General features: G+C 46.1%; 1 protein-coding gene and 1 pseudogene across 2 annotated transcripts in view; one reads left to right on the forward strand and one right to left on the reverse strand.

The window, feature by feature from the left end:
• Glra1 (glycine receptor, alpha 1) overlaps positions 1–24,229 on the reverse strand; it is a 97,892-nt gene that overhangs the window by 19,794 nt on the left and 53,869 nt on the right. For both annotated transcript variants that reach the window (NM_013133.1, XM_087570017.1), the window contains exons 4-5: positions 2,552–2,775; positions 141–223 (exon numbers count right to left, since the gene is read on the reverse strand). In NM_013133.1, the coding sequence (NP_037265.1) occupies positions 141–223; positions 2,552–2,775 (307 nt within the window). The remainder of the gene's footprint in view (positions 1–140; positions 224–2,551; positions 2,776–24,229) is intronic.
• LOC148002876 (protein UXT pseudogene) lies at positions 20,709–21,201 on the forward strand (annotated as a pseudogene).

A 24,229-nucleotide genomic window follows, 5' to 3' on the forward strand; every position in this document is an offset into this window, starting at 1 on the left:
ATGTACGTTCTCAATGCAAGCCCCTCACTTGGCTTTTTGAGTTATAAAAGTACTCTCCTGGGGTCCAGTGACTAGGGCGTTTCTGCCTGGAAATGGGTAAACAGGAGTCTGGCTCCTTAAAAAAAGCAGCTCGGACTCACAGCTTTCCAGTTGCATGATACATGTCTGTACGTCCATCGGGAAATTCTTCAGGTCCATGGGGCAGGCCAGAGTCAGGGTGATTCTGGGAAGAGAAGGGGTGGGGTTGAATGGTTGAAATCATTGTTCCAGGGTAGGGACCAGAGACTAGGGGACCGGCGCTTATAGAATACATGTGTATACATTTTCCAAGCTCCTGGGATGGAAAGAGGAGGCTTGGTGGTAGAAAAGAGGTGGCCTAAAGTCGTCAGTCTGGTTTTTTTGTTTTGGAGCCATCTTGGATGCTACAGGCCCATTTTTAGCAGGTTGCTAGGGTGCCAGGTGCTACCCCATCCCTCTCCTTCAGGTTTTCCATGGAGTCCCCAGGCTCAGGTCCCCATGCTGCTGCTGTAAGTTCTGCACACGGTTCTTGGTTGCTTCCATTCACACACTGGGTCTGTCAGATGTGAGTTCAGAACAGTGCCCCCACCCCACCCCACCCCACCTGTTTCCACACAACTGACTCTTATCTGTGAGTTCAGGCAGGGATGGGGGTGGGGAAGCAGTGGACCAGTTATTTATTTGGGGGTGTCAGCCTTGTAAAGGCTTCAACTCCAGAGCCAGAGGGAGTCGGCCCTTCTGTAACATCCCAGGCTGGTAGCCCTGGCTGTGATAACAACTATGGAAGTCTTTGCTTACACCAGAGCTCTGGCTGCAGAGGGGAATGGAGGGCTTTTAGACTATCAGGTGCCCCCCACTCCAGGTTAGGGACACATACGAAGGAAAGGACAGGCTGGGTCTGTGTTGAAGTCACACGGATCTAGCTTTTGCATGCTGAGTCCATTGGCTCTGGGGTTGGCTGTCATACTATATGTCCCTCCTCCTTGAGGTACTCAGTTGGGGGTGTCTCCACAGAACATAGCTACTGCCACCTCACCTACACACCTGGCCCCTTGTGAACTTCCCTTCCCAGCTCGTACCTCTGGTGTGTGTACTCTGCTCTAAGGGCAGAACAGAAGCAGGAGGGGTATGGAGAGGAGGAGGGAAGAGAAGGGTGGCAGAGAAGGGGTGGGGAGGGGGCAGTGAAGGGAAAACCAGCTGGCCCATTTCGGAAGATAAAAGCTCTGAAGTGGGGCAGCTGTCAGGACGGGTTAATTTCCAGATGCTGAATGTCCTTGGGACCATCACTTTCTGCTGACCTGTCCTTCTGTCAGCTTGCACTGGGACTTGGTTTTCCGGAGACATGAAACTGTCCTGGCAGCAGTGAATCTCAGGCAGAGGTGACCCTCCCTCCAGCAGCTCACCAGGACCTCGGTGGCTGACTCAATGTCCTTCTTCGTCTAGATGTGGCTGGTAGGATGGGCCCAATCAGCAGGGCTTCTGCTGCCCTTCAGTGGTGAGAGTTCCAGGTCGCTTCCCGACAGCTCATGGGGTCTGAGTCCAGCTGTCTCTGAGGGTCAGCTCACCTGGCCCAGGCTCTGCACTTTCTGCCCTGCCCCATCCTGCATATTTAAGGTTCCTATCTGAGTGGGAGATAAGACTTCCCCTTCCCTGAGGGGAAGAGATCACCACTTAGCCTTCTGAAGCTCTTTTAAATCAGAACACAGCCATTCATTATTGGGTATTGATGTGTAGATGGAGAGTGGTGGCCAGTGGCCATTCTGATGCTCCAGAAGTCCTGGGACCCAACTGGAAAGCTGTGTCTCTCCTGATGCTCCAGAGGGCAGGGGACTTACACTAATACCCCGCCAGTACCTACTCTCTGACAGGAACCGTGGACAACGGGCCAAGTTTCCTACATTTTCACACCCTCGCTTCTCTGATGTACACAGTGGGGGAATCACCAAACCTAGTTTGTGAGTTATGTAAGGATACACTTCGTGAAAAGTGTCCTGTGCCATCTGTTTTCCAAGCTGCCATGGTTGACAGTGAGCTCATGTCTCTACTCCCATTGTCCGTTGTCCCTGTGCCCCGGGCAAGGAGATTAGGGACTAGGGGGGTGTGTGTGTGTGTGTGTGTGTGTGTGAGAGAGAGAGAGAGAGAGAGAGAGAGAGAGAGAGAGAGAGAGAGAGAGTGGGAGTCACAGGACACTCTGAAAGATTAGCAATTGGTGTCTACAGGATGCAGTCAGGAGTGGGGAGGGCTTGATTCCCAAGGCCTAATACAGGGTAAGTGGGATTCAAAGCAGGGAGTCCTTGTGAACTGTGCCATTTACATGATGGTTTAAATTGTCACCAAGATGCTGTGTCTTGTCAAACACAGCTGTGTGTCAACACTCGCTACTGATGATGGCTGAGTCTATTTTGTCTTTGTTGAGACACAGGGTGTCTTAAACTCTACCTTCTCTCACAAGCCTTTTCCCACCCTCTCTCCTTGCTGTTGATGAAGCCCATTCCTAGAATTCCCTGGCGTTATGGTTGGCTCCGGACCTCACCTGATGCTGTAGAGGACGTTGCCGTTCCGGGAGATTCTCAGCAGCTTGTTGTCCGTGGTGATCTCGTGGAAGTGGGCCCCCTTCTCATTGGCAAAGAACAAGTCAGGCTTCCAGATGGAATCCAACATGGATGGGTCAAGGTCCAGAGAGTCGTCAGGATATTCATTGTAGGCGAGACGGGGGTCGTTCCACTGCTGCCTCAGGAAGATGTTGACCCTGTAGTCCTGCAGCCAAGACAACAGTGGGGGTGGGGTTAGGCTCTGGGCATGAGCTCTCGAGAGGACCTCTGGCTCACAGGTCCTAAAGCCTATCCTGGAAGACACTGAGTGTGGCTGCATGTCTGTGCACCAGGGACCAAGGTCGCCTCCCCCATTCCTCAGGTAAGTATATGCAAATCTGAACTTTAGCAGAAATGTTTTATTTTGGAGGGATTTTAGCTGGGTATGGGGGCTCATGCCTGTAATGACCAATATGAATTTGAGGCTGGCCTGGATTACACAGAGAATACTGGGTCAGGACTGCAGGGCACGACCCTGTCCTAAAACAACAAAGAAACAAACAAAGCCAAACTGAAAACAAATTAAAAATAAATTTCAAAGACTAATGTAAAAACCTTCTTCCTTCCTTCCTTCCTTCCTTCCTTCCTTTCCCCCTCCCTTCCTCCCTCCCTTCTTTCTTTCTTTCCTTCTTTCCTTCTTTCTTTCTTTTGTGTGTACAGCACACATGTAGCAGTCATAGGATAACATGTGGGAGTTAATTATCCCCTTTTACCACGCAGGCCCTGGGGATCGAGCTCAGGTCGCTTAGGTTCGATGGCAGACATTTTTACCTCCTGAGCTGTCTCTCCAGTCCACTGTTTTTATCTTCTCTTTATCATTTGGTTACATTTACATTCTATTTTTAGGTGAGGGGATTTTTATTTTATGTGTTTGAATGTGAGTATACGTGTACATGTATATGTATCACGTGTATGCCTGGGATCTGAGGAGGCCAGAAGAAAGAACACTGTTGTACCCCCTCAACCCCCACTTTGTATTTATTTATTTATTTATTTATTTATTTATTTATTTATTTATTTATTTATTTATTAAGACTGGATCTCTCTGTGTGGCCCTGGCTGGCCTGGAACTCACTCTGTAGACCAGGCAGGCCTCACACTCACAGAGATCCACCTGCCTCTGCCTCCTGAGTGCTGGGATTAAAGGTGTGCACTGAGATGTTCAGTTTATTCCTCTACAGTGTAAATAAAACTGTGTGAAAAGAGAAGCTGAAGGTCGTTTCTAGCTATGTAGTCTGAGGTTGTGCTGGGATGCGGGCAGCTCATGTAGGGGCAGGGCAGGTCCTGCTGAAGGCTTGTTCAACTGCTCTTGCTGATCGCAGGATCTGAGAGGCCATTCTATTTCCATTTACACCTGGAGAAGTTGTCAGAAAGCTGGGCAGATGCGGCTAAGGAATATTCCATAAGAAGAAGATATTTCAGTAGGATGTCTTTTAGGAGCTTGAGGAGCACATCGGTTAAGAGCACTCACTGCTCTTCCAGAGGACCCAGGTTCGATTCCCAGTGCCCCCACTTGGCAGCTCACAACTACCTGTAACTCCAACTTCAGGGCAATTTGACACCTTCTTCTGGCGTCTACCAGCTGCACTCCACCCGCACACGTACATAAAAACAAAATAAGACTCAAAAAGAGAGAAGTGTTTTCATTTTGCTGGGGAGGTACTGTAAACTTGTAGTTCTTGAATGAAGTAGCACTCTAGATAGAACTTGTAATGCATTTCTGTTTCCCAAGGCAAAGGGCAGAGCATCAGTGTTGGGGTCTCCAAAGGGCATTACTGTCCCCAAGATTAATGACTCAAAGTCTGACTTTTGATGCCAACCTTTAAGAAGTAACACACGCGCTTGCACACACACACACACACGCACACACACACAGACACACACACAGACACACACACAGACACACACAGACACACACACGAACACGCACACGCATACACACATGCACACACACACTTGAACACACACATGCACATGCACACACACACACACACACGCACACCACACACACGCACATGCACGCACGCACACACACAGACACACACAGACACACACAGACACACACACGAACATGCACACACACATGCACACACACACTTGAACACACACATGCACATGCACACACACACATGCACACACACAAATGCACACACACACGCACGCACGCACACTCGCTGGCACTCTCGCTCACACACAAACCCATGCATATACCCACACTCACACGCACACCCTCTCTCATGTGTGGGAAAACTCAGCTAATGAAGGTTGAAGTCCACCATGACCTGATAACCTCTGAGCTTGGTGCAAAATGAGAGACTCCCTTGTTAGCAAGTTTTCTCCTTCTCTGACCTTGCCCTGGGAATTCTAAGCTCCCCCTCTCCCCTGCCCATCTTAGGAATGTCGCATAGCCTCAATTAGTATATAGGATCAATTTCCTTTCTCCAGACAAAACTTGCTCTGCCAGCACCTGAGATTCCTGGAGTGCCCCGCATGCTAATGAGGTTTGCCAGTTACCCTAAGCCCCCAGCCAATGACCTTTGCCCATCCTGCATGTCCCTACCCTCAGTCTCCCAAACCTTTATTAAGCCTTCATTCACCCTAAGTAAAGCTGATCTGCCTACTGATGAGTGGTTCCGGTGTGGTCCTTCACTGTATGTACTCACAAACCCCCTGTGTTAGCCAACGGTCCAAGAGGACGGAGAGACCCACACCCATGTGCCCACCCCACCAGCATCCCTCCCCCTCATACATCCCTGTATGCACTCTAGAGATCACTCTGTCCCTGAGGGTGCCATAAAAAGGAGGCCACCCTGTACCTTCTCTTGGGGTGCTGTGTCTGAGCCCTCATTAGTCTTGGTCCATCACTGACAGGGATGAATGGAATCAAATGATCTCCACATGGTCACTCCACCCCTGCCTGCTGCCTCCCATGGGCTTCATTCTGGTGGAAATATCGATAGCTTCGTAAAACGTTCCAAAGCATTTTATAGGATTTTCTTATAATTTAATTGCAGCCTGTCCCTCAAGCCCCATAGAAGGTGGCATTTAGTCTCATAATCGCAGGTCTTTGAGTCCCATGATGAATGCTAGGCCTGGATATTGTTGTTTAAGGTTTTTTTTTCTTTTTTCTTTTTTAAATTGAGGAGCTGAAGAAATGGCTCAGCAGCTCAGAGCACTGGCTGTTCTTCCAGAGGACTCCGGTTCGATTCTGAGCACTTACATTAACGCTCACCACCATCTCTAACTCTAGTTCCAGAGAATTTGACACTCTCTTATAGCCTCCCTGGGCTCACATGCACAGGCTTACATTAGGTGAGACATTCATACATATCAAATGAAAATTTAAAAAATTAAAATTAACATTTAATTTGTTTACACACCCCCCCATCCTCCCCGCCCTGTGTGTGTGTGTGTGTGTGTGTGTGTGTGTGTGTGTGTGTGTGTGTGAAGCCTATGAGTGAAGACATGGAAGTCAGAGGTAAGTTCTTTCGTTTCACTAGGTAGGACTCTGGACTTGAACTTGGGCTGTCAGGCTTGGTGGCAAGTACTTTTAAGAGCCACCTCACTGACTCTGGATGTTGGGTTTTGTTTGTCTTTCATTGGCATCTCCGGAGTTGGCCCCTCCTCTCCTTCTCCTCAGAGCTTACCCAGAGAGTGTGTGTGTTAGGATGGGGTCTGGGAAAGTCATCTGGGAGTGAACAGGCTAGGAATGGTTGGGCAGAAAAAGCCACCAGTCCCCAAATCCCAGCTATACTTTTGATGTTCCTGCTAGTGACACGTCAAGACTGTTCACGTAGCTCCGAGGGAGAAAAGGAAGTGACATCTCTTAAGAGACTTTCCATACTGCCACACACATTCACTTCTCACAGATGCTCTGGAAGCAAACACCCAGATCCCCACAGCCATGGGGAGAAATGTGCTTGAAAAGACTGAGGCACGTGTCCAAAAACAGGGCTCATGGGTGGGGGCATGTGGGGCTGGGATGGTGTGGAACAGCCCTCTGGTGAGCATTTGATTTGGATGGAGGAAGTCTGCTCTTGCTTTGGATGCTCTGTCCTTGTTGCCTGGCAAATCCTCTGACCTCAGCTTAAGTCCTGCCCTCTTTAGGAGCTGGAAGCAGCAGATATCCCTAGCTTTCTTTTTTTTATTTTTTTTATTTTTTGGTTCTTTTTTTTCGGAGCTGGGGACCGAACCCAGGGCCTTGCGCTTCCTAGGTAAGCGCTCTACCACTGAGCTAAATCCCCAGCCCCATCCCTAGCTTTCTTGCTGAACCCCCAGAAGGATGGGATCCTTAGAAACCCTGATCTGAGTTCTTCCTCCCTGAGAGTAGCTTCTCCCCCAAGCATGATTGGCAGCAATTGGGAAGAATGATGGTGAATTCTTGGTTCCCCACATCATCTCTGCCATCCCTAATGGTCCTCACCTACTTTCATGTCTTACTGTTTCCTTCCTGCAGAAGTAGTGCATGTAAACAAAGAGAAAGGTGTGCATCGTTCGAAAGAAGGAAACAGGCCCCACAGGATCTCATTATAAAAGGACTAATGAGAGTCAGAGCAAGAGACTCAGACAGCATATTGTAGGGCTCCTGATGCCTGACATCATCTCCGGCCACTGGCCTCAGGCTCCTGACAGCTTTTTTGGCTCCTGACTTCTCCCCATGGCTCCTCCTGGACTCTGTTTCCCAGATAGGTTCCCACCATGGCACTTTCCTCCTGGGGTTGGTAAGGAGTTGTGGGAAATGCGGTTCAGAAGGGATGGAAATGGCTGGTGTGATGGGCTGAGAGTCAGTGCTGCTGTGGTTTCTGAGCCCTACACTTTGCTAGCTTAGTGTCTGACACATGTGGAGTGCTTGAAAGTTCAGGGGTTCAGAGAGGCCACAGCGGGATTCTCTAACCTAGGACTTATGGTTCTACTTCTCAAAGGCAGTTCAAATCCCCAAGGTGGGGGCATTCAGAGGTGTCAGTCAACTATTTTCAGTATCAACTCGACCACCGACACTCTGATTTCTGGTAATTGGACAACCAGTTGCTTTGTTTATAGGACCAAGGAAAGACATTAACTCACCCATCTATCCACCCACCCACCCACCCACCCACCCATCCATCCATCCATCTATCCATCTATCTATCTGTCTGTCCATCCATCCACCCATCTGTCCATCCATCCATCTTCCTCACATTTGAAGGCTTCCTATGTGTCGTATAGTTGGATTTCCCCTTCTTTCCTTCCTTATGGTGTCTAATTTAACATTCTAACACCTAATAAGCTCCTCTAAATTAAGAATTGTGGAGAAAAAGGAAGCTCAAAATGCTTGAACAGGAAAGACCTCAGAGCTTTCGAGAGTGTGTTTTTGGAAAGGAGATTTGGAAGGCAAGAGGCCCACTCCCTGTTGTCAGAAGAAAGAGACACAGGAGTAAGGGTTGGATGGAAGAAGCAACCTTAGGTTCCTATTTTTTTTTATAAAGATTTATTTATTTAAAGTATATGAGTACACTGTATCTGTCTTCAGTCTCACCAGAAGAGGGCATCAGATCCCATTACAGATGGTTGTGAGCCACCATGTGGTTGCTGGGATTTGAACTCAGGACCTCTGAAAGAACAGTCAGTTCTCTTAACCACTGAGCCATCTCTCCAGCTCCTTTTTTTCTTTTTAATGTGTAGCCCAGGCTGTCCTCAAACTCTCATCCTCCTGTCCCAGCCTCTTGAGTATTAGATTATAGATGTATGACACTGTACTTGTAGCCATGCACCTTTTAGAAAACAAACAATACTTAATTAGTTTTCAGGTATGTATGTGTTGATATGTGTGTGCATGTGCTATGGCATGGGTGTTGAGGCTAGACAACGACTTTCAGGAGTTGGTCCTCTCCTTCTACTATGTAGGTTCTGGGGCCCTAACTCAGTCTGTGAGGCTTTGAGGCATTTACCTTTATTATCAGAGCCATCTTGCAAGCCCCTGTGCACATTTTGAAGTCTTAGCTTTTTGCTCTCAATAAGTTTTCCTTTGCTAAACTCAAATTGACTCTTAACACTGACTGGGCTGCATTGGATACAGGCAGGCAAGTGGGCAGAAGCAGAAACAGAAGGGGAGGAAGCAGAAGGTTTTGTTTTCTGCCCTCACAGAACTCAGATTATCTGGCACACAAGGCAAACTGTGGTCAGAAATATCCACTGTTGGAGCCCAGAGTATCAGGGGTCTTAAGATGTACTGACAAACTGTTATCAGATGTAGTCCTCAAATCACAGATCGGAAGGAAGCCCCTGAGACGCCCATTTCAGCTTGTCTTTCCTCCTGAAGCCAGCGTCTCAGAGCAGCTCTCGTGCTGAGATAAGGACAATAACTGCGTGGTGCTGCTTAGCTGGGAAAGGCGCCAGCAGTGTGTGAGGACAGAGGTGACGTGCGAACCCTTAGAGCAGCCATGAGGGATGAGGTCAGAGCTTCAGGGTATTTAAGGTTAGAAGGAGGAGAGTCAGGGGTAAAAGGAGTCTCATACTGACAAACCCAGCACAGAGAGAGCTGGGTAGGCAGGTGCATTCATGTTCACTCGACCTAGCAAAATAACAGCTTCCCCTTATGGAGGACCGACCTACTGTGAGACAGGCATCGTGTCTAAGCCTTTTCGTTTTCGATTCTGAGAATAATCCTGTGACATAAGTATTTTCTGACCTGATCTTTAAAAAGTATGTGTACGTATTCGTGTATGTGTTCACGGGTGCATGTGTGTGGTTGTTTGAATGACGAACATCCCCCCACAGGCTCAAGGGTTGAACACCTCGGCCGCAGCTGGTGATGCTCTCAGGGAAGAGTATGGAAGTGGGGCCTTGTTGGAGGAAGTACAGCACCGGGCTGGGAAGCTTTATAGCCTTGCTTCACTTCCTGTTCTCTCTGCTGAGGGCGATGTAATGCTACCACCCAGCTTCCTGCCCTTGCCACCGTGCCTTCCCCACTGTGATAGATCTCTAGAACTGTGAGCTAAGACAAAGTTTTCTCCCTTAAGTTGTTTCTCGTCAGGTTGTTTTATCACAGTGATAGAAAAGAAACAAGTATAGTGTGTGTACGCAAGTGCAACTGTGTGTGGAAGCCAGTCATCTCCTGTTTGCTCTCTATGTCTCTCCTCCCTCTCCCCCTCTCTCCTTTATTCCTCTCTTCCTTCCTCTGCCTCTTTCTCGGTGTCTCTCTGTCTCTCCTTCTCTCTCTCCCCCACTCCTCTCTCTCTCTCTCTCTCTCTCTCTCTCTCTCTCTCTCTCTCTCTTTCTGTGTGTGTTTTTCTCTCTTTTCTCTGTCCCTCTGTCCTTCTGTCCCTCTTCCAGTCTTTGAGACAGTGTCTCTTATTTGTCTGGAACTTGGCAAGTAGGTTAGGCTGGCTTACCAGTGAGTCCTGGGGATTCGCCTGTCTCTTGCTTTTAAAATGTGTATTCTGGGGCTGGAGAGATGGCTCAATGGTTAAGAGCACTGACTGCTCTTCCAGAGGTCCTGAGTTCAATTCCCAGCAACCATATGGTGGCTCACAACCATTTGTAATGGGATCTGATGCCCCCTTCTAGTGTGTCTGAAGATAGTGTCAGCTATACATATACATAAAATGAATTAAGTGAGTTTAAAAAAATGTGTATTCTGGGGACTGTACTGAGATCCACATTTGTAAGACAAGCACTGTGTGGACTGAGCCACCTCCTCAGCCCTCAACCTGATTTCAAAGACAAAGAAGGAGGTAAATATGCTCAAATCAGAGGGTTGATAAAGAAGGGTTGAGGGGTGGAAGTGGCTGGAGTTTGCACCTGATTTGTCTGATGATTTGCTCTCTTATTAGATAAGAGAATAAACAAGAGAGAAAAGTTTAAGGCATAAGAAGTAGGGTCCAATTGTCCCAGTTTGCAGTTGATATGATTCTATACACAAAAATACCAAAGACTCCAACAAAGGCTATTGGAGGTGATGCATGAACTCAGTCAAATACCAGGATCTTTGCTGAGAAAACAAACAAACAAACAAACAAACAAACAAACAAACCAAACTAGCACAGCATCCTATTCACAAATGAATCAAAACACAAAACCCTAGGAGCTGGGAAGTAACCCAGCAGATTGCTTGGCCGGCATACACCAAGTACTGGACTCCGTTTTCAGCATGATATAAACCTGGTGTGGTGGGGGCACACCTGTATCTTCAACACTAAGGAGACAGAGGCAGGAAGATCGGAAGTTCAAAGTTAGGGATGGAGAGATGGCTCAGCAGTTCAGAGCACTTGCTGCCCATGTAGAGGACTCCCAAAACCTGCATGGTGGGATGCAACTGTCTTTAACTCTAGTTATAGGGAGTCTGATGCTCTCTTCTGACTTCCTAGGGCTCTGCATGCATGTGGTACATAGACATGCCTGTGCATATATGTATTCATACACATGAAATAAGTAAATTATAAAAAAACAAAGAATTTCAAGGTAACTTTTGGAAACAGGGATTTTGAGGACAGTCTGGGCTACATGAGACTCTGTCTCATATACAACTCCTGCCCCCATTCTGGTTCCAGGAATGCACTCAACTCAGGATATGAAAGACCTCTTCAATGAAAATGACACAACTCAATAAGAAAATATATGGGAAGGCAGAAGGAGCTTTCGCGTTCACGGAGTGAAAGAACCATTGTTAAAGACTCCCACCACCGGAAGCATTCACAGACACAAGGTAATCTTCACAGGGACAGAGAAATAATCCTCAAATCCACACAGAAGCACAAAAGCCCAAACTTGAGTGGAAAGGGCAAAATTGGAGAGTAATGGAACCTGGCTTTAAGACATCCTGCTGAGCAGTAGTTAAAGATGCTGTGATACGGGCACAAGAGCAGATGCAGATCCGTGAGGTGGAATACGCCACGGGAAATAAATCCAGCATCTTCATTCTACTGCTCCTTAGTAAAGGTGCCAGCAGCAGACACCGGAGAAAAGACAACTTCATTGACAGAGAGTGCAGGGGAAACCTGGACATCCAGAGTAGAAGGCTGTCACCCTGTTCAGAAAACTATCTTAAAATAGGTGAGACCTTAATGCAAACCCTTAGAGCCTGTGGGTTTTCAGACAACTCCAAAAGCACAGGAAACAGAAAGAACCAACAAACTTAAGTCACAAGGCTCCTGCACAGCAAAGGACACTGTCCGTGGAACAAAGAAACACGCAGTCTGGGAAGTGCTCTTAACCACCGAGAAACATGCCTAGCTCCTGGATATCTTTAAAAATCATCGCCATCACTCACAGCAGCGTGAGCAGGAGCTGTGGCTGACTGTCAACCGCCTTTGGGACCCTTTCCTCCTACAGGGCTGCCTCATCTAGCCTCAATAGGATAGGATGTGCCTAGTCTTACTGCAACTTGATATGCATGCCAAGGCTGTTGATAACCATGGGAGGCCTCCCCTTTTCTGAGGAGAAATAGAGGAAGAGTGGATTAGGGAGGGACCGGAAATGGGGATGGGGGAGGACTGGGAAGAGAAGAGGGAGGGGAAACTGTGGCCAGGTTATAAAGTAAAGAAATTAATTAATTAATAAAAATCATTGCCACCGTTTGAACACATGTGTTTCTGCTAGAAAGAGCTGTGGTGACTTTAGTCTCAACTAGATATTACATACATATGGTCCAGGAAAGCTAAATAGATTTCCCAGGATGCAAAGCAATTCCATGACTGAGGCAAGGCTTTTATGTTAATTGTCAACAGGACACAATCTAGAATCATTTGAGATGATTGAAAAGGAGCTGAACTCCAGCTTCCAGCTTGCATCCACTGCTCTCTGCTTAAAAGTATTTGTTTTTGATTATGTGTATGTGCGTGTGCCTGTGCATCTGTATATACACCACATATGTGCAGTGCCCATGGAGGCCAGCAGAGGGCGCCAGACTCTTTAGAACTGGAGTTATGGAAGGTTGTGAGCTGCCATGTGGGTGCTGAGAACCAATCCATGGTTCCTCTGTAAGACCAGTTAAGTTGTCTTTTTTTTTTCTTTTTCTTTTTTTTTTCGGAGCTGGGGACCGAACCCAGGGCCTTGTGTTTGCTAGGCAAGCGCTCTACCACTGAGCTAAATCCCCAACCCCCACTTGAGTTGTCTTAGCCATAGAGCCGTCTCTGCAGCCCCCTTTCTGCTTCTCGACTGCGGTTATATTGTGAATAGCTGCTTCAAGCTCTTACTGCCTTGATTCACCCACCATAGTAGACTGCACTTTTGAATTGTGAGCAGAATAGACCCCGTCTCCTTTAAGATGTTTCTGTCAGAGTATTTTATCACAGCAATGAGGAAGTAACTAAGACACATAGTCATTTGGACTTCCACCTCACTTCTTTTTCTACTCTGTGTTGTGTATCTTTAGAAGCTGTCTCATGGTCAGGGGAACTTGGTTCCAGTAAGTGGCAAAGCTGAGATTTGAACCCAGTAAGTTAGTGCTGTCGAAGCATTTAACCTGGCTCTCTTCAAGTTCCTGACTACTCAGTGCATCAGATAGAGCATGGAAATGTCACAGAGGGCAAAGGAAAGGAAGCTTCTGTCCCAGCTCTCTCAGTGGCCACTTTCTGATCGGCTGAAGAATGTGGTTCACTGTGTGCCTTCCCTCTGTCCTGAGCTGGTGGAGTTAACTCCATTTTTTCTTGGGGTCCCTTCAGTCTTCTTGATAGTTTTCAGTCAAGACTGTTAGAGGCACATCTCACTGTTGCTCCTGTGCTGTCCCCGTCCAGACACCTTATATGAACTTTATCTTCCTCCCCAGCTGGATATCACATGCTAAGAGTTAGCTTCGCACACAGGAGCCAAGAGGGTGTTTTGGATAAGTGGAGCTAAGGATCCCGCCTTGCCTTTATGGGATTGAGAAATCTCAGTATGACTTCGAACATCATATAAAAATGCCGACAGCATCTGCTTTGATTGGATGCTGAATATCCGTTAGAACTTTATACAAATTATGTTTCTAAACCTTTTATCTATCACCCAAGCACTTGGGGTCCCATGATATCCTTTTCACAGGGAAGATACAAATTCACTGGCTTAAAGCAGAGGTCAAATTCTTTTTAGATTTTTTACTTATTTTATGTATGTGAGTACACTGTAGTTGTCTTCAGACACACCAGAAGAGGTCATCTAACCCCTTTACAGATGGTCGTGAGCCACCATGTGATTGCTGGGAATTGAACTCAGGACCTCTAGAAGAGCGGTCAGTGCTCTTCACCACCGAGCCTTCAACCTCCTTTTTTTAAAGATTTTTTTTAAAGATTTCATTTATTTTATCCAAAACATTTTTAAAGCCAAGTTCCATCAACTTTATATTAAGTCTATTTTCAATATTGATTATTATATTAAAACATTTTAAAGTGTTTTAAAATTAATTATTTGCTATTTAAATATTAAATATTCTGCTCAATATTTTAAAACGTTACTCAACATAAAATGAAGGTACTTTTAAAAGAAAAGCTCTATGTCAGAAATGAAGGAGGGAATAGAACACGCAGAGTCTACCTAGACCCTGCTGAGCTGTGTCACAGTGTCAGAGTTAGGGGGACTCTAGTTTGGAGGACTGAAAATAAGGGTGGAGTGCCAGACACACTTTTAATCCCAGCACTCAGGAAGCAGAGGTGAAAAATCCCACGCAGAGAGACCCTTACTCAAGTCTTGGGAAATCGCGGACCCCAGACACAGAGAGACCATTTTGGATGTAATAAGCAAAGGCGAGGTTTATTACGGAGACCTATTACAGAGAGCTCCGGGCCGACACGTATCCCGCACAGGAGACAGAGGTGTCGGCCCCGAGAGGCTGGGAAAAAGAGCATTTAAAGGCAGAGGCTGTGAGCACCAGGGGATGGGGGATGTCAAAGGGGAAGGCACCACAAGTTACAAGATTGTTTTATGGCTTCATGAGATAAGGGGACACCAGAAGGTTTTATGGCCCCCTGGTTCCTGGAACAGACCTACTAAATCAGGAGAAGGGTTGGGTCTTTAGGTCCTCATTATTTTTAAAAGTTTGTCAAAATTGATGGAGCATTTGTATTTGAAACACCTCTGGTTAGGCTTGGGCTGTCCGGTTTCTTGGAGTGCTCTCTGCAGGACACAATGGCTGAAAAGCACAAGTAGGGGCTTATCAGGGTCTGGAGGACATCTGGTTAAAGTATGACTCTGAGTAAGCTGGGGGGATGTCTTTGGATGGTTTATGGGTCAGTCCTCGATAGCCTGAGCTGGTTCCTGCATTCCTTTTCTTTATCTTTATGGCCTGCTATTCCTGGCGGCAGGGCTTAGCCCTGAGTTTGTGGCTTTTGGGGCTAACTCTTTTAATTTTATATATTTAAACCTAGAATTCGTATAATTCTCTTTTCAGAGGCAGGTGGATCTCTGCGTTCAAGGCCAGCTTGGTCTACAGAGAGAGTTCCAGGACAGCCAGGGCTACACAGAGAAACCTTTGAAACAACAACAACAACAACAACAACAACAACAACAACAACAACAACAACACAAAAACCAAACAAAGATAAAAGAAACAAAAGGAAATAGAGGTGGATTTGTAAGAGGCTGTTGAGGGGTACAGACGGAAGCTCCGGTGTTGACCTTGAGTCTGTGACCCACAAGGGTGAGATGCGCCACTTGAAAAGGAAATCACTATGAAGGCTGAAGGGGAGGTCAGGGAGTTTGCTCAGTAGGCAGGGTGCTTGTTTTGCAAGCACGAAGACTTGAATCTGGATCCCCAGCATCCGTGTAAAAGCCTGGCCCTGTGGTATACACCTACAACCTCAGGAATGGAGGGGCGGAGACAGAAAGGGTCTGGAGACTCACTGGCTAGCAAGTCTAATTGAAATGGAAAGCCACAGCGTCGCTGAGAGACCCTGCCTCAAAGAAAAAAAAAGTGGGGAGGAATAGAAGAAGACACAGGCACTCACACTGGTGAGCACACTCTCCTCCATGTGCCCGTGTATGACACTGCCCACTCCCTAAAGGCAGAAGTGCCCAGTATTCTCTTCTACTAAGAAGGACCAAGACCAAATATATATTTGCTTTTGTAAGGGGGGAACACTAGAATTTAGCAGGGGAGAAATATTAGTCTTGATTGCCATAGAGACTCAGGATGGCAGTCTAGAGAGGCAACCGAGCCCACCAATCAGTGACCCTGGCTTCCCAGCCAGGGTTAGCTTTGAGCCAGAAGAAGGTCAGGATGCAGGGTAAAGGTCAGCTGAACTCTTGAAGTGGCTCCTAGCCAGAGGGGAGTTCCACAGGCCTCAGCTTTGAGGCTGGTTTAGGGAGCTTTGGGAGTCCATGCAGCAGCACAGCCTCAGGGGAGGGGGCTCCTATAGTGTGTGCTTCGGTCTCTCGGGCTTGAGTTGTTATATGTTCCACCATCACCTTGAAAATGGAGCCACCACTTCAGTGTACCCTCCATTGCAAAAACACCTTTTCATTCCCAAGGCATCACCAGCTCTGTGCTCCCACAGATGATACTGGCCAGGCCCAAGAGTATACTTGTGACCTTGGAACCTAAGCCCATGTGGTGCTGTGGTTTCCATGGACGGGGGTCCAGCCCAGCACTAACACCAGCCCAAGACTGTGGAACCTGTCAGCATGTGTATCCAGCTTCAGAGATCCAGCTAGGCTAGCAGCCCCCATCCCCAGTACAGCTGTAAAACAATGCCCCTAATCATCTGGAGCCCAGGGCCTTGTATAACTTGCTGATCTCAGTTATTCTTAGTGCTCTTTTGGGACAAAATCATGTAGTTCAGGCTTGTCTCTAACTGACTGCATAGCTGAGGATTACTGTGGACTTCTGTCTTTCTGCCTCTACCCCTGAGCACTGGGATTGCAGGCATGTACACCGTAGCTGGTTTACGTGCTTCTGGAGATGGAAGCCGGGGCTTCGGACACTTCATCAACTGAGCTCCAACTGAGTTACTCTTGAGGGAGTCACATTAGTGAGGTGAGGCCTGAGCATCCCAACCAACCAACCAACACCTCAGTACCTTCCCTATGACAGTCTCTACAGAAGGCTTCTTCATGGAGCTGGCAGGTATGGCTGTCCTCCAAGATGCTGAGAAGCTCACGCAAAGACTGAAAGAATGTGCTGAGCAGAGACAGGACGGTTGTAAGGGGATACAGTGAGGACAGAGAGCTGTCACAAGCACAGTGAGGCTCTAGCTATTGCCACCAAAGAAAAGGAATTCAAAACAATGACCTAGGGGAGGGGGAGTGGGATACAGTGTTGTGAAAGGGAACATAGGTCATGTGTCCAACTCAGGAAGATAATTCAGTATCTGGGGGATGGTGTGGAAGAGTCAGCAAAGAGAAGGTGCGGCCATGGGAAACAAACTCAGCACAGAACTAAGGTACAAGAACAAAGGGATGACAGGACTTAGGAGAGAAAGTTAATAAACAGAAATTTGCATCGTGGGCATTCTGGAAGGTACAGGAAGGCTGTTAGTGTAATAGCAGCTAAAGCTTACCAGATCTTGAGAGAGGTGTGAACTTCTAGATCTATGAAGCTCAAAAGTCTCTACAGGAGTGGGGGGTGGCTCAGCTGTTAAGAGCTCTGGCTGCTCTTCCAGAGGTCCTGAGTTCAATTCCCAGCAACCACATGGTGGCTCACAACCATCTGTAATGGAATCTGATGCCCTCTTCTGGCATGCAGGTGTACATGCAGATAGAGCACTCATAGAAATCAAAATATTTTTTAAAAAGTCTCTAAGTAAGGGGCTGGAGATATGGCTCTGAGGTTAAGAGTGTATACTGCTCTCACAGAGGGCCAGAGTTCAGTTCTCAGCTCCCACATCGGGTGGCTCACTACTGACTGAAAGTCAAGTAAGTCCCAGGGGATCGAATGCCTTTGGTCTCTGAAGATATTTGTGCTCATGTGCACAGACCCACACAAACAGGCACACATGCATGTAACTAAAATAATAAAAATACATATATTTGTTGGGGGTGGAGAGATGGCTTAGAGGTTAAGAGCACTTGCTGCTCTTCCAGAGGACCTGGGCTTGATTCCCAGCACCAAAATGGCAGATCGCAACCTTTAGTAACTCCAGTCACAGGGGATCTGACAACTTCTTTTGGTCTCTATGACAGTGGTTCTCAACCTTTAATCAATGCTTTAATTCTTTAACACCATTCCTCATGCCATAGGACCCCAATCATAAAAATATTTTCATTGCTACTTCATAACTGCAATATTGTTAATGTTATAAATCATGATGTAAATATCTGTGTTTCCTGATGGTCTTAGGCAACCCTTGTGAAAGAATCATTCAATGCCCAAAGGGGTTGAGAACCACTGCTCTATGAGAATCAGGCATTCACATGGTACACAGATATACATGATACACAAAAACACCATACACAGAAGATAAAGTGAAAAAAAAATTTAAAGTCTCCAAGCATGAGATGTCTCCAAGAATAAAGCTACTTGCCCCATAGCCTGATGACCTAAGTTTGATTTCAGGACCCACACAGTGGAAGGGAAAAGTCTGACTTCTGCAAGCTGTCCTCTTACCATCACTGAAATGCTGTGGTGCTCTGCCTCTCCCACAAACAATCAAACAAACAAGGCAGTGAGATAAGAGTCTCCAAATAGACACAACCCCAAAAGGCCCTTTCTGGGTTACTATGGAAAAGACTGTCAACATGTCAGATAGAGCCAGATGTGGTGGCACACACATTTAACCCCAGCACCTGGGGGGCAGAGGTAGGTGGCTCTCTGTGAGTGTGAGGCCAACCTGGTCTACATATATTCCAGCTCTATTGCCTACCTGAGGACCTTCTATCTTAAAAAAGTCAGATAAAGGATTCCATAAACAATAACAGAGGAGTATCAAGTGTCATAGATTCCATTAGATCCTCTAAATGTACATTTCTTTGCAGATTGGGAGAGAATGGGGTGATACATTCAGAGTAGAAAAAAAAAAAGCCACTCTCTGAGAGACTAATAAGTGAGATAGTGAGACCCAACCTCAGGGTCTCGTGTAGTCCAGGCTGGCCTCAAACTCACTATGTAGCTGAGGATGACCTTGAACTATTGATCCTTCTGTCTTTACCTCCAGAGTGCTGGCCTTATATTCGTGAGCCACGGTGTCTGATTGTATGTGGCACAGGGGATTGAATTCCAGATGTCATGCACACCAGACAAGCATGCTATCAACCGAGCTACACCCTCTGCCCCTTAGGCATGTGTTTTAATTTAATAAGTAGAACCCAGATGTATTGTAGTGCATCTCATTTACAGGATGAATTTGTAGACATGCTGAAATAATTCTGAAGTACAAGAAAAGGAAGGTCGTGGAGCAGGATTTGACAGTAATACAGCATCATTTGAGAGGCAGGGTCTCCATGTCCTGATGAGCACTGGCTAATCTATGTTCACAGTGAATATAAGTGTGTACATGCTCATGTGTATATATGCATGTACATCTACACATGTGAGCCCATATATGAGGAAGCCTGAGACCGGCATCTTGTGTCTTCCTTGGTTGCTCTCCATCTGTCTTAGTTAGGGTTTTACTGCTGTGAACAGGCACCATGACTGAGACAAGTCTTATAAAGGATAACATTTAATTGGGGCTGGTTTACAGGTTCAGAGGTTCAGTCCATTATTAACAAAGCGGGAATATGGCAGCATCTAGGCAGGCATGGTGCAGGCAGAGCTGAGAGTTCAACATCTTCATCTGAAGGCTGTTATGAGACTACTAGCCTTCAGGTAGCTAGGACAAGGGTCTTTTAAAGCCCAAGTCCACAAGGCCACTCTAATAAGGCCACACCTCCCAACAGTGCCACTCCCTGGATCAAGAATATACAAACCATCATACCACTTTATTTTTATTTTTGAGACAGAACTTACTGGGACCCAACTAGTTGACCAACGAGTCCTAGGGATCCTCCCATCTCCTGCATGGCACTGGGACCATAGGTGAGCCCCACTCATCTTTTTCTGTAGGTGCTGGGTGTAAGCAAGTCACCATGCTTACACGAGTATCTTACCTACTGTCTCTATTTTTAAAGTTTATTTATTTATTTTCATGTGTATGTGTGTGTGCTTTGCATGAGTTCCTGTACATCATATGTGTGCCTAGTGTCCACAGACACTAGAAAAAGGCAGTTGTGAGCTGTCATGTGGGTGTTGGGAAGCTAACCCGGGTCCTCTACAAGATCAGTCAGTGCTTTTAACCACTGAGTCATCTCATCTTGTCACAGGAAAAGGGCTTGTCAAAAGGAAAAGGGTAGTCAGAGAACATGTATTTTAGAGACCTTTTGAACCTGGATAAAATTTCTAAGATAGTTTATTTCTCTTTATTCTGGTTTTGTGATTGCTAAAAGTAATAGTTGCTTGAGGATCTTAGTGTGTGGGCAGTGGCAAGAGAGTTCCTTTGTGAGCCTATGAACAAGCCCCATTGCCTTTGTGAGCCTACGAGCAAGCTCCATTGTAAACTGGAATCACTTGCCAGTCTGGTCTCTCCACTTCAGTCTATTTTAGATTATATGGTTGAGTGGAGTCTCCTTGAATTCGGTTCAGTGGAGAGCTATATACTCTGGGCTGTCACAAACTCCTGGCTGTGGCTTCCTCTTCAGTCACTGACTGAGAGCAAGCCATGAGAAAATGCTTCTAAGACTGCCCACAGACTCATTTTCTGCCTGTTGCATAATCTAATGGCCTCTGCCTTCTCTCTGTCATCGGTGGAGTGTTGAGTGCCTCTATAAATGCAAAGGATGCATCATGTTTGGAAAACATTGGAAAGATGTCGATTACTTCCCTGTGAGCTTCCATGAACTCAGTGACATCCTAGTTAGAATTGGAAGGGATTTTCATACAATTAAAAATGTTGATCTGAAGTTCATTTGGAGGGAATTAGACTTCATGAAAGCATTCTGTGTGAGTGCTGAATGATATAACAGCAAGATCCAATAATTTATACAATCAATATGCAGCAATATTGTTGCTATGGTTATTATTAATGTTATATAGTTATAATTATATGTTATGTAGATGTAGTTGCTAATACTGTTGTATTAATTAATAATATCAATAAATAAAACTAAAAAACAAAACAAAATTATAAAATATGAGGCACTGACTGAGGTTGGGTGCTGGTGGAGCCCATCACGGTGATGACCCCCAAACAATGGGCCTTAGGTACTACAGGTGAGAAAGTGCTGTGGTCGAGGCCTTTATCAGTGATGTTTTGCAGTGAGACTTGCAGAAGGCACTGGACCACTGGGACTTAGGTATATGACAACTGTTCTTATACCTTCAACTGAGAAATGTCATTGAGTCATTCCAGGAACCTATTTACTCAGAGTTATATGTGCGGGTGGATTTGGGCTGTAACTTCTTCATTGTCACAGCGGTCCCAGATCTTTCACATATCTGTGTGTCTCTGGGATATGGCTTTTTCCTGGAGTTGATACTGGCTGAAGTTCTCAAGTTCGTTGACTGAAAGAGCTCTCTCCTCACAGAGCTCAGGATCTTCCTCGTCAAGGACTCTATGAATATAAGGCCCAGATCCTCACCGTGCTGGGAGGACATAGAGAAGTAAGAGGCCTGCAGAACTTCCCAGAGCCATGTCCCTGCTCACTGCTTCCTCCCATCCTCCAATATTAAAGAGCGTGAATGCTTTAGAGTCGCGTAGCCCTTCTCTCCCTGGTAACTCTCACTGATTGACTAGATGTCCCAGAGACAAAGTTCCTGGAAGACCCATCCTGTCTGTAGAGCCTCTGAAACACCCTAGAGGCCTCACATCCAACTTGTGCTTTCCTCCTGGCTTTATGCTTTGCTCTCTTTTGTCACCTTGTGAACCTTGACCCCCCCTCCTCCCATCTCAATTCCTTTTCCTAGATATTTGTTCCTGTGTCCTTTCTATTACCATAAAGAATGTAGTGTATATAGAAGCAAAAATAGGATGTTTTAGAGTTTCAACAGACAGGATGGCTCTTGTAAGAGAACAAGAGAGGACTTTACCAGACATGACTATGGAGTTTCACAGTGATCTAAGGTATGGTACTGCTGTAGAGACAAGACAGGAGAAGGAGAAGGATGGAGACATGAGGCTAGGAATTGTGTAAGTAGAATTCAATTTATGAGAAAGACAGTATTTCAAGCTAGTGGAAAAGCCTGTGCATGGTGACACATATACTTTTAATCCCACCACCGAGGAAGCAGAGATAGAAGGATATTTGTGAGTTCAAAGCCAGGTTGGTCTACTTAGCACGTTCCAGGGGAGTACTGGTTGCATAGTGAGACCCTGTGTCAAAATCAAAACCAAAACCAAACAGTGGCTTCTTTAAAAATGGTGTTAGGAACAAGTTGTGGTGGCCTAATCTTGTAATCCTAGCACTTTGGAGATGGAGGCAGGGGGATCAGGAGCTTAAGGCCATCTTAGTTAGGAATTAGAGGGCAGCCTAAAATACATAAGACTCTGTCTTAAAAAACACAAAACAAAACATACACCAAAGGTATTGAAGTCCTTGCTACTCAACAGCAAAAGAACGAGTTAAGCAACCAAGAAATAAATACTCACAGAAACCTAGACAAAGTAGATTAGAAAGTTACAGATGAAAAAAAAGAAAGAAATCCAAGGCTCTGCAAGTAAGAATACTCAATGCTGCACAAGCATGAAGACCTAATTTCGAGTCCCCGACACATGCATAAGAATCCAGGTGTGGACATGCATGCCTGCAACCCTAGTCCAGTTGCAGATGGGAACAGGAGAGTCCCTGGGATTTGCTGGCCAGCCTTGTTGGAAAATGGCCAACTCCAGGTTTAATGAGAGAACTTGTCTCAAAAGAATAAGGCAGAGAGTGATAGGGTATGTATGCATGAACACACATACACACACTCACACATACAGACAGCAACAGAGAGACAGACAGAGAGACACACATAGACACACACAGAGACAGAGAGACAGAGAGACAGAGAGACACACACAGAGACAGAGAGACAGAGAGACAGAGAGACACACAGAGAGACAGAGGTACAGAGAGAGACAGAGAGACACACAGAGAGAAATCTGTATATTATTCAAAATATTCAATCACTATACAGGAGACTCAGATTTGCTGAGACTTGAGAGTGCAAATTAAAAGTGACAGCAAAGTACCATTTTGAAAATCAGATTTGGCTATGATAAGAAGTTTAATAATATCCTGTATGAAGAATGAAGAGAAATGATCGCCATTGCGGGCAAGCAGGTGATGAAGGCTTCACTATAAGGGGGCCGGATAACAATATCTCTCAAAATATTTTCAAAAGGTGCACCCGGAGCTGGAGAGATCGCTTGGTGGAGGATTGCTCAGTGGAGGAGGTGCTTGCTGCATAAGTACAAGGACTTAAGTTTAATTCCCAGCACCCACATAGAGTGTCGGGTGTGGTGGTATGTACAGCGCTAGGGTTTGGAGACAGGACGATCCCTGGGGCTTGCTGGCCAGCCAATCTAGCAGAACTGGTGAACTCCAGGGTTAGTGAAAGTCTCTGTCTCAAAAGAATAAGTGGGCTGAAAGGATGGCTCATTGGGTAAGTCCTTTGCTGCCTAAGTCTAAGGATTTGGGTTCAATTCTTGGAGACTACATAAAGGTGGGAGAAGAGAATCTATTGTTAAAAAATGTCCTCTGGCTTTCACATGTGCAACGTGGCACATGTGTGTGAACACACACAATCATTAAACAAAACAAAAAACAAACAAATACAATAAAGCTTTTAAAAGGGTGGAAGAGACACCAGGTCCCTCTCTCCTCTCTTATCTTCCCCTTTCCCTCTCTTCTCCTCTATCCTATCTTCTCATCTTCCTATAGCCCCCTTTCTGCCCTCTTTTGTGTCTCTCTCTTTCATTTCCTGTCCCCTCACTTTTTGGAGGGAAGAAGACCTGAAATGACATAGCAGAACGTAGCTCTGTCTCACTAGAAACTAATTCTGATGGCACCTTGACCTTGGATTGTCGTCTCCAGAATTGTTACAAATTCTGTTACAGTTGACAAATTGGGTCAATCACTAATGCTTGGGCAGCCCACTCTATGACATTTTGCTGAGGAATACAGCAGTGTGCAGCCTTGCCATATATCACACCTTCCCTGGCTATATGTGTTGATATGGAAACAGAGTGTTGAGCTGGTACCTGAGGACCAGAGCCCCAGAGAGTCTTCTGGTCTACAACAGACTCTGGATGAGGAAGAAATGATCTTTTGTTGATTGAAGACATACATGGTGGATTCCTCACCCTGGGAAGGTCTAGCCTAAGAGAAGTTGAACAGAGCCACAGCCCTAGAACTCAATGTCACACTTAGCACCCATAGGGCTGTGAGTGGGGAGTTAAGAACACAAGGATAGAGCCAGGACAGCAAACAAAAACAAGCAGAAAGCTATCTTTTTATGTTTCTATGTTGGATTCCTTGGTCGATAGCTCAGTGGTTGATGATATCTTGTACTTCTGTAGCAACTGCAGAAGACTTGCATGTGAGCTTGTGATCCACTCTGAGAGACAGAGGGAACCATAACTCAGAGGTGTTTCATGGTGGCAGAATATCTAGTTTTTTTCTGTACTGTGATAGAACACTTTGATCATAATCAACTTAGGGGAAGAAAGGGTTTATTTCAGCTTAGACTTCCAGGCCACAGTCCATCATTGAAGGAAGTC

The sequence above is a fragment of the Rattus norvegicus genome, chromosome 10, assembly GCF_021556685.1.
Source record: "Rattus norvegicus strain SHRSP/BbbUtx chromosome 10, alternate assembly SHRSP_T2T, whole genome shotgun sequence".
Classification (NCBI taxonomy): Eukaryota; Metazoa; Chordata; class Mammalia; order Rodentia; family Muridae; genus Rattus; species Rattus norvegicus.